Consider the following 11,278-nt stretch of genomic DNA (forward strand, 5'->3'; position numbering starts at 1 on the left):
GATAATATTAGTATTAGTGATGATAATTGTAGAAGAGATAATGATGATGATAAATCAATATAAATAATAGAAGTAGGAGCCATAATAATGAGGATGAAGAAGGTAGTGGTAGTTGTGGTAGTAATTAGCTATATTATTGAAAATAAATTTTTGTGAAGGTTTAAAACCCCCACAAAATACAAATAAAATCCCTTACAAAACCAATTTTTATTATTATTTAAATAATTTTTTTAACAGAGGGATCGTATTGTCCCAAAATAAAAAGGTTAAAGGTCGAATTGTCCCTTTTTTTGGACAGAGATCGCTTTGTCCTTCATGAAAATGGACAAGGACCAGATTTGGTGTTTACTCTTCTTTTATAGTTGTTGAAAATGTCTTACTATATTTCGTTTACACGATAAACATTATAATTTATTACGTATCTCGTCTACAGTGTAAATATTTATATTGTAAATGAGATAAGAGATGCGACGTATTTTCGTAATTATTTTTTAAATTATTTATTTCGGTAAATAAAATATTTTTTTATTTATTTTGAAAAGAAAATCCTATAATATATATACGCTTATGCCGCTAGTCTCACACATGAGAGGTTTCCGGTTCGAATCCGGGTTCAGACATCTATGAAATCAATTTTCAGATACGTTTTTAAAAATCTTAAAAATATGAACAAAGAATACAAGTCAAGCAACACAAAATAGAATAGAAAACAATCTCGTTTTGTTTTTTGGCCCCCCTTCATTTCCCTTGTTTTCTTCACTCTTCAGTTTTCTTATTAACTTTGAACACTTCCTTCTTCCCCTTCCTTCAATTTCTTGTATTCAATTTGATTCTGAAGCATAGCTAGGGTTTTTTTTTCTCTCGCATCAATCATACAGAGAGAGAGAGAGAGAGAGAGAGAGAGGCAGTCATGGATTGGGGAAATGTTACAGCGGAGGATCTGGTGGACGCTCTCCGGGAGGTGGACTGGTCGTCGCCGCCGCGTCCCTTGTCGGAGTTCTTCTCGCGGTTCACGGTGCCGAGATCCTCCTCCAAATGGGATAGCCGCTTCAAATGCAATCTCTACTAGTACCTTACTTCTTGTTCCCTTACAAACAATCTTGTTTATAATTCAGTTGTCATCTTAACAATCATTACAATTTCGAAAATTTGAAACTGGAATTTTATTGTATGATTCACCCAAAGGAACTAAATTTTGTTATTGAAATCACTGAAAAAGCTTCAGATTTTAATAGCTTAACTAAAATTCTTAGGATGCGAAATGTAATTTAGTTATCTATTTGTTATTTTAATCATATCTTGAGTCCTTAACCTTTTTCCACATCTTGATGAGTTTCTTTATATGATATGATAGGATATCTTTTTCTTTTCTTCTTCTTTTTTTTTTCCAGCAATAATAATTTCTTGATGTGTTTGTGTTTGTGTTTGTGGCAAATAGCTTACTATCACTAAGGGAAAGTATTTTGGATTGGACAATAATGTTGTTATGCTTGTGTTTGCAGCTATCGGACCAACTACTTCCTTTTGATTGTTTCTGTTCTCAGTAAGTAGTTATAATGAAATATCATTTGTTCATTTTCAAGGTTTTGATGAAATCCTTCCTGTCTCACATCTGAGGTTCAAATTGCAGTATTGGGTTTTCTTCGGAGGCCACTGGCTATAGTAGCTGCGCTTCTTACCGCCCTTAGCATCGCTTTCCTAAATGACAGGTTAGCTGTGTTACTCTTCATAAATAAAACAACAAAATACTATTGTTTTCAGAGTTCACTTGATTTAACAAACATTAGGTAAGTCCAATGGTGCTGGACTAGTTAGGGGGCAAAACTTCTGTATCTGTTGAACATTTTGCATTTTGGTTTCTTTTGCCTACTTTAGGCTTGGTATCCAGACACTGGATTTTATAGTTGTGCAAAAATAGTAACACATGCCTCAATTTTATTAGTGTGCAATCTTATTGTTGATCAAATAGCCCAAGATCATACTTTAGCGATACAGTTCAATCAAGAATCCACCAGTTTATATTTTATGTTTATTCAATGCAGATGCCATATTTTGCTGGGTGTAGCTATGATGATATAATTAGTGTGTTTATGCATCTTTTATTTACAATATTATTGTGTAATCTTCATAGTGTAACTTCATACAGAAACATGCTTCTTATAAACCTTAAGGAAAAAAGTTTAATATGGACTGGTTTTTTGTAGCTGGCCAGCTGGTCCTACCTAGTGAGATAAAGCTATGTTATTTGTTGTTGTTACATAACTTACAACAGGATCAGTACCCATCATGCATCGTATAATGAATATAATGTTAAATCCATTTTTTGACTTCTTGGTCCTTGCATTTGTTTTGAGGATAATAAGAAAATTATGGTTATAGTACCTTTATACTGACAAATTATGGTTAGGTCACTATAGTGGGTAAATCTTAAACGTAAATCTCATGGTACAACCATTACAGCAGTAATGTTGCATAGGGAAATGGGGATGCTTAGATGGATGAGTGGGAAGCAAATAGAAAAGATTAGAAAAGACCGCATTAGAGTTGAGGTGGTCTTATGGTTAGATGTAGAGGGTGGTCCAAGAAAATCAGTAACAGGCGAATGATTTGTTTAGTTTTGCCTATTGAGAACTTCAACATGGCATTTTTCATTTGATCTTTTCGGAAAATAGATCAGGGATTTGTATCCATGGAAAGAGAGTTCTATAAATTCATGGAAAAATAAAATAGTTTATCTTTGGCTGCAATATTGATACGAAGGAAAGGAGAGATGGATAAAAACGAGTTATATTAATATTTGGTTATTCTCAAATGGCAAGGGCTTAAAAGAGTAAAGTTCCTGGTAAGATTTACCTCTGTACAATTTCTAAAATATTTTAACTGATGTTATACATAAATCAGTGGATCTATCTGTTTGCGAAAGTTTAAACTATGAAGGTCTTCAACTTACCTGTCACATTTTTACTTTGTAAAAGTGCTTAACTGATTTCTACTTTTTTTCCCCCTCCTTATATATATATATATACACTAGTGTATTAATAGGCATTAATGATTAAATGTAAAATAATAATAAAAAATTTGAGTTTAGCCAGGATAGTTTGTTATACTAAAATCAAAAGGTCATGGGTTCAACTCTTGGATTTATATATATATATATATATTCACACACATTATTCTTTTCATATCTGATTTGTAGTTTTTTGCAGCTTTGCAGGTACCTTTAGTGAGAGAGTGACAAGAACAGTTAGGCAGTTTTCACCACATTTAGCTGCCAAGATGAGACCTCCCCTTACGTAAGTATCTCTGATATATATTGTCATTGGAGATCTTTGGACTCTAGTGCACCCTTGGTAACGATTGAAACTTCAGGCCTGTTATACGGGGACGTCCATCATCTAAGAGAGCGATTTATATATGTGGTCGGCCACGTTGGGTGTTTGTCTTGATATTTTCTTCTGGTAAATGATTACTTTCTTTCTAATATAATAGCTCATGTTATTGTTTCAAATGTCATTCTTTTAGACCTTTGTTGTTTAGATAACTTTGCTAATAGTCCTTCCCCTTTTCATGCAGCAAGTTTCATCCTTTGGTTTGTCTCTGCTGGTCTTCTAACTGTTTTGTGGGCACTTGCATTTGGTCTTCTTGGTAAATTTCATGCTCAGAAATTTTAATATTTTTCATCGCTAGCATTTAACTTCTTACTTTTTGGTTGATTATTGTTCTCACTCTTTTCAGCTACCATCCTGCATGCAAGCTTTAGAACCCCTAACTTGAAAGCACGTCTAAACACATTCCGAGAAGAATTTCGTGCAGTATGGCGCAATTATAGTGAGCTATAGGCTGTAGCTTACATAATCTTTTTGGTTTTGGATGTGAGTGCTTTCTACCTTCGTGTTTTCACAAGTTAAATTATTTTGTAAATTGTGTTCTACAACATTTGTGAAATGCTACTTGTTGAAATGTGCCTCTCAAGTCCTAGTTGCATTTTTGTCTTCATCTCTGATAGCAGATTTGATACATCAATCTCTGTATTCTGTGGAACCTCTGGGATATAGACAAAGAATGCACTTTCATTGTCAAATGGGGGTTAGTTTCACAGTTGTTCAAATAGGTTGAACTTGAGGAGATACCTGCATGGTATATTGGTATAACCAAAAAAATAGTTAAATCTCATCTTTAGCAATATACAGTATCACTCTTTAGGTTTTGAATTTGTGCAGTTATTGGGGGTTTTCTATTATTGTATTGGGGAAAGAGAGTTTCATGAGTATGACTTTGTGCTTATCTATGTCTTGATCCTTGTACTGTTAGGATTGCACGTAAGGGGTGGATTAAGGGAACATGTGACTCTGTCCCCATGGGATAACATGAATCTAATGCTAGGAAAGTAACTCGAGTAGGAAGCTTGCATAGCTTTTGCATTAATCCAATTTTCCAATCAAATGAACCAAAGTTACAGTGACGCAATATAGTTTTACAAAAGATAAGATTTCTTTAGGCTTTAGTTTAGCCTTCTTTAGGGTAGAGTCATAGAGATTCTTGGAAGTTTATTTACTATAATTTAGGACATGAGTGACGTGGACTGCAACAAGGCAAAATTATTTGCCCAAATTGTGAACTCTGCTTCATTCGTGTTATTGTTAGAAACTAATGGCATCAAATTTCCATGTTTTTGGCATCTGTCTTTGTATTTGGTCGTTTTAATTTTTATCAATAATTAGGCTTGGCCACCCTTAAACCATGTTTTTGGCATCAGTCTTTGTATTTTGTTATTTTAATTTTTATCAATAATTAGGCTAGCCACCCTTAAATACGCTGTATTTAGATTGTCTCATGATTAGAGGTTAAAGTAAAATACAAAATTTCTTCAACCTACGTGGTGTTTTCCTTTCAGCTTTACACTAATCTGTAGGTCTATCAACATTAGAGATTTAGAGGTTGTTGTATGGCTAGTGTCTTGTGGGAGAAATGGTTCTCATGGATGGATTTGTTAACTGGAACACTAAGATACCACATGGAGCAGATCAGCAGAGAAGAGAAGAGGAAAGACAAGAGACAACAATAAAAGAGGGGGAAAAGGGAGGGGGTGGTGGGGATTCAATTGTTAAAAGTCTTTGGTATTACTGTATCTTAGGTTTGCATTTGGGGTGATGCTTTGATGGATTTCTTGTTCAAAACATTGTTCTGACCCTGAACGCAAAGAGGCCTAGATGATGATTGGGTGTGTGCTTTAAGATGAGATGATGTAGCATGCAAACACCGTTATGATTCTTATCTTGTACTGTATGAGTTATGAATTGACAAGTTAGAAGTGGATTTTGGTGTAGAGCCTATCACATGTTCAGTTAAGTGTGGAATCAGCTCCGAAGTTCAATCAAATTTTAATCAATAGATTTAAGAGAGAAACTAGGAAAATGAGCTTGAGATTTTGTGTTGACCCACAATTTTAAGATAATGAACATGAGTCTTGTAGTTTTCAATTATAAGATAACAACAGAATCCTTCCTATAAATGTGGGGAACATTTTCAAATTTTCATCCTAGCCAACCACCATTTTCAAAAACATTAGCACAGCCAAGGCGGTGAAGAGAACCTAAAGTTGTGTCAGTCTTGACCAAGAGGCTTAAGAGAGAAAATTTGATAGTATTACTATGTCCTAATTATGCATTATTCCGTTTTTATCCAATGCAGGACTGATTAGTGATGATCCTTGGGATTCCAACAGATCGTTTTTTGATTTGGTGGCTGTTTAAGTATTTAAGAGTCTCTGAATTTTGTTGTCAAGGATGGCAGGTTCTGAGTTTATGGACATTCTAGAAGAGGTGATACTTACTTAATGCCAAAAGGTTGGGCTTGTTATTGGAGATAAAGACTCCAGTATAGAATGTGTTGTGAAGAGGCCTAGGAATCCTGATTGTGGCAGTGACTAGATGTTAGAGCTGGTGGTGATAAGAAATGGTCCCTGTTGACAGTAGTGCCTTATAAATATGCCAATGGTCAAGGTGAGCTGGAAGACAAAACCAATGAGGGGTCATCCAGATAATATTTTTTGACAGGTTTTGTGGTACTAAGGATTTTCCAAAAATGAATGAAGCTGACCTCCAATTATCTGATTATTCTGTATTAAAATTATAGGAGTTCTTGATAGGGTTAACATATACATCATTTGTGGTAACTGCTGACAGTTATGTAGAAGAATAAGTTGTATGGCTCTCTGAAGAAGTATGGAAGGATCAAGGTCGATAGGGATATGGTTCAAATAATTGAAGAATGAGCTACTCTGAAAACTGTAATCAAACTTGAGAGTTTTCATGGTTGGTTCATTGAGGGAGGAGGTGATCAGATTTACAAGGGGTGGAGCTGGGCACATAGTTCTTCTCAGGATTGTTGTCGGAGAGAGATTCTAGTAGTGACATTTGGGGACAGATTTTGGTATATGTTTAAAACTTTAATTTTCATTCCGTGGAAGTCTAGTGAACCGTTACTCCAAGATATCTTGGGCAACTTGAGGTTGAGGCGTTGCCCAAACTTTTGGCCTTATTTATGTCAATTCTCTTCTTGTTAGATTGATTTTTGCATTAATTCCCATAATTTATGTTACCCATAGAAAATTGAATTCAGAACATTCTTAATATTCCAGGCTGAATTAAAATGACCATGTGGCACGTCGACATATCTTGCTCCTTTCAGGGTATCAAAATTTTCAGTATAATTGTGGCGTTGGGTATCTTATGTGAATTTCAGGTTTCTAACCTTTTTTTTTTTTTTTTTTTTTTTGGGTTTTTTTTTTTTTTGCTTCGAGTTGACTATTGTAGTGCCAAGTTTATTGCCAAACTGATGTAGTTTCTGTTTGAACAAGATTGAAAACACATTGATATTTTGATAGCCCTAAAAACAGAAACAAAAATGATAGTTTTGATGGTAATCTTGTTTTAGGTGCTGCTGCTGTTCAGTTAATGTAATGTTCAATTGGAATGGACACTTGTGAAGAATGCATATCATTGGAAGTTATCAGCAGATAGTAAATTTTCAAGGTTCTTGCGTTTGTAAAGTACACTGTTTTCATTGCTTATTATATGAATAGGAGGCATTTGGAGGTTTTTTATAATATCATTGACAAATGCTGTAAGCTAGACTGTCACCACAGTAGCACCCCTAATTGAAAATTTAATTGCAAAATGTATGAGATATGTGATGCAAACTTGCAAGATTCTGAGTTTCTTTTTTATTATTGATTTTCTTTCATTTTGAGCTATGATTGCTGTTTTGGTAGACTACAAAATGATCGCTTGCCATGTATGGTGGTGTTTCATATATACGGTATACCTGTGCTGCTGTGCGATTTCATATTAAAGGGAAGAAGATAAATTGGTTCATTAATTGCTCCAACGATAAACTTGAAATTAATATATTTTAATGAAATTGGTTCATTAATTGCTCCAACGATAAACCTTTGAGTTAGTCCACGGGTCACCAAATCTTTCTTCTTTTATGTTACTTTCAATAAATCTATTAAAGGTGTGTTTGTGAAACACGGTGAAGAGGATAAAAGTGCGTTTCAATGTTTTGAACGTTGTTTTATAATGTTTGGTAATTTTTTTTCTCTGAATGCCAATGTAATTTTGTATCCAAAAACTAGTTCACTAGAAATAAGAAATTATAGCTTCGTACGTTTAGGTTTGTTGCTAGTTATTATTGGTTTTTCCATAATTTTTTCTAAATAAATATTGAGAATATTAAAATAATTATTCTAATTTTTGTGTATTGTTTACTATTTTAATTTTTTATAATATGTATTATTGTTTCTATTAGAAATAATAAATTAAATAAAAATTTAATTATAAATAATAATAAAAATATAACTTAAAAAAATAATATTATAATTTAATATTATATTTTTAGTAATTAATTAATTATTTATCTAGAAGTGATTTTAACTAATATTATCTAAATTATTTATTTATCAAAATCAATTTTAGTAAAAATTACCAAACATAAATCATGTTGGTATAAACTCACTTTTACCCAAAATTAATTCTACAAAATCACTTCTATTTAAATTTCAGTTTGTCCAACATAAATCCAAACACACACTAAAAGTCATTGCTTCTTTTATCCTTTTATCATTTTTTTATATAAAAAATAACAAAATTGAAAAATAGATATCAAACTATATACAAACTAAAAAATACTTTCATAACTTTTGCTCTTTAATAATATTTCTATTAGAAAATCAAAATACCTACAGAATTTAAATTATGAACTAAAAGTATAAATTTATCACTCAAAATAAGGTTTACATAAAAACAAATCTAAAATCAAGAATGTAAAGGGGAATGTGTTGATTCCTTTGACACGTCTTTCTCGTAAATTTCACCAATATCTTCGTCTAAAAGCAATCAATTAAAAAACAATTAGAATTAGATAAGAATATTATACGAAAGAACACAAACTTCCATCAGAAAATACATTTACAGGCACCATTAAGATTAATCAAGTTAAAAATAACATAATTAAATATTCTATCTTTCCACATTTAGTTTCAGAAATAAAGTGCCAAAAGCAGGAAAAATTTCCATGCAACAGAAAAACTGGAAGAACTGAAAGTCAACGAAACGAGCTTCAGGCAAAAAATATAACGCCATAAGTTTTTACAACTAGAAGATATTTTGCTAGATTTCGGTTTTCCAGCGATTAATTTTATTTTGACGAGTCGATTTCGAAAATAAAATAAATAATAATGTAATATTATTATTATGTTATTATTTTATTTTACATGCTATAATTAAAATAAATTTTTGACAATAATATTATTATCAGGTTTGATATCCGTGATATAAATGAATATTGATATTTTTTGATGAACTTAGAGTTGTTAATGCTTCTATTATGTTACTAATGTCATTTATACTAATAACTTATATATATTTATCCTTATATGTATTATTATTTATGTTGTAATAAATTTATTTTTGTAATTATTCGTTTAAGATATTTATAATTTAAAACATGACACACTCTTATCTTGCAAGTTGTTCATTCTTTTTAGAACTCAAATTAATTTATGGAACTGCATTAATTGTCATATCATTTTACTCATTATGTTTATATGTTTTGTTGGAAATTGATTTGTTTTGACCAAGTAGGTATAAATAGATACAAGCAGATAGATAGTTAGACATAGATAGAATAGATATAGATAGCTTACTTGTAATAAGTGATGCATCCCTTAGTCTTATCCTTCTTGATGTATATAGCATGAGGACATGTTATTGTTTAAGTGTGACAGAATTGATGAATCCATATTTGATGATAATTTTTTGCTTGAAATGAGTGAATTTTATCACATAAACTTGCACTTATTCATTGAAATAGCATGCTTTTCTGAATGCTCTCTTAATTGTGCTTAATTGTTAAAAACATGCTTTTTATACTCTAAGTTATCAATTTTAATTCACTTTTCTGGTGATTTAAGATTTTTGAAAGCAAGAATAGCTTGAAGAAGTGGAAGAAAAGCATGCAAAGTGGAAGAATTTAAGAAATGAAGGATTTGCAAAGCAGTCAATCCTAACCTCTTCATACTAAATTGATCATAACCTGAGATATAGAGGTCCAAATGAAGCGGTTTTAGTGGCACTAGAAAGCTAATATTTGAGACTTCAAAATAATATGCATATGTCTATAGTGGACATTGACATTAAGATTTTTGCTAGTAAAGAATTTTGTAAAAATATAGTCGCATTGTAAGTATAGATTTTAAACCAACAGAAAATCCCTTCGTACAAACGTTTGGTTGTCACAAGTAATAAAATCCAATAAATTTATAAACCGAAGTATTTAAACCTCGGGTCGTCTTCTCAAGGAATTGCAGGGAAGTATGATTTATTATTGGTTATGGAAAAACAGTGTTTGGGTTTGAAAAAGGTTTTAAGCAAGAGAAATAAATTGCAAGAATTAATAAATTAATAACTAATAAAACTCTTGGCAAGGTATGAAAACTGGAAGTCCTATCCCAGTTATCCTTATCAATTGTGATGAGAATTGGATTTTTCTCCCACTAAGTTAACCTCTAACTATGAAAGTAAGTCAAGTGGATGGAATAAGTTTGGTTCCTCAGGTCCTAGTCTTTCCTTGGAAAAGGCTAGAGTTAGTGGGACTCGAGTTAATTCTTGAAGAATTCCAATTTTCAGTCGACAATGAGTTTGACAACTCAAGAGTTACCAATTAATCAACCAGAACCAAAAATATAAAAAGCTAAATTAAAATCATAAATATACGGAATACCTCAAATTATATTGAATTAAGATGTCAATTCTAACATGGACAATATTCATAAGCCAATTGGGTAACATAAATCAAACACAAATAAAAGCTTCAGAGTAAATAAAAGTAGAAGAGAAACATAAATTATTGAACCTGGTATGAAGAAACAATCCTAATCCTATTAGAAATCCTAATCCTAAATCCTAAGAGAGAGGAGAGAACCTCTCTCTCTAAAAACTACATCTAAAACCTAAAATTGTGAGTAATGATTGAATGATCTGATTCTGCTCCACACCCAGCCTCTAATCTGTATTTTTTGGGCCAAGAACTGGGTCAAAAACAGTTCAGAAGTCACTCCCAGTGCTTTCTGGTCCGTACAAGTCACGGCAAAGTGACGCGGAGGCGTCGTCCACGCGTTTGCGTGGATTAAAGTTCGCAGATACAACGTGGACGCGTCATCCACGCGTTCGCGTCGCCTAACTTCGGAGCAGCTATGGCAAACTATATATCATTGCGAAGTCCCGGATGTTAGCTTTCCAACGTAACTGGAACCGCATCATTTGGACCTCTGTAGCTCAAGTTATGGTCATTTTAGTGCAAGAGGGTCAGGTTGACAGCTTTGCAATTTCTTCAACTTCTTGTATTCCTTCTACTTTTGCATGCTTCCTTTTCATCCTCTGAGCCATTCATGCCCTGTAATCCAAAGATAAACCATAAAATAGTGGTTTATCAACCTCCCCACACTTAAACATTAGCATGTCCTCATGCTAAGCTCATGAGAAGCTATAAAGGGGGTGAGAAGGAATGATAGAGAGTATGCAATGCAACTTATCTATATGAATGCCATTACATGCAAAATGTTTCTATCTACTTGGTTAAAAGTAAATAAGTTCTCCAAGACAAAAATAATTCAAATTCTACTAATTCAAATCATACAGTGAAAACAAGTAAACTTGTAAGAAGATAGCTCATGAAAGCAGGGAACATAGAATCAAGCATTGAACCCTCACTGGTA

General features: G+C 32.6%; 1 protein-coding gene across 3 annotated transcripts; it reads left to right on the plus strand.

Moving 5' to 3' along the window:
• The first annotated feature begins 676 nt into the window (after window positions 1-676).
• On the plus strand, window positions 677-7,255 carry LOC107484587 (PRA1 family protein A1). Of its 3 annotated transcripts, none has more exons than XR_008008539.1 (8): window positions 677-1,068; window positions 1,503-1,543; window positions 1,631-1,709; window positions 3,207-3,293; window positions 3,370-3,458; window positions 3,574-3,645; window positions 3,736-3,903; window positions 6,937-7,255. XR_008008539.1 is itself a non-coding variant. In XM_016105139.3 (8 exons), the coding sequence occupies exons 1-7, from the start codon at window positions 911-913 to the stop codon at window positions 3,837-3,839; spliced, it is 630 nt and encodes a 209-aa protein (XP_015960625.1). In that variant the 5' UTR covers window positions 677-910; the 3' UTR covers window positions 3,840-3,872; window positions 6,937-7,255. The 3 variants fall into 3 exon arrangements, 2 of the variants coding, with proteins under 2 accessions (XP_015960625.1, XP_052117088.1); XM_016105139.3 differs by having other exon boundaries at window positions 3,736-3,872; XM_052261128.1 differs by lacking the exon at window positions 6,937-7,255 and adding an exon at window positions 6,641-6,733 and having other exon boundaries at window positions 3,736-3,872.
• The last annotated feature ends 4,023 nt before the right edge of the window (window positions 7,256-11,278 follow it).

The sequence above is a fragment of the Arachis duranensis genome, chromosome 4, assembly GCF_000817695.3.
Source record: "Arachis duranensis cultivar V14167 chromosome 4, aradu.V14167.gnm2.J7QH, whole genome shotgun sequence".
In the NCBI taxonomy this organism is placed as follows: domain Eukaryota; kingdom Viridiplantae; phylum Streptophyta; class Magnoliopsida; order Fabales; family Fabaceae; genus Arachis; species Arachis duranensis.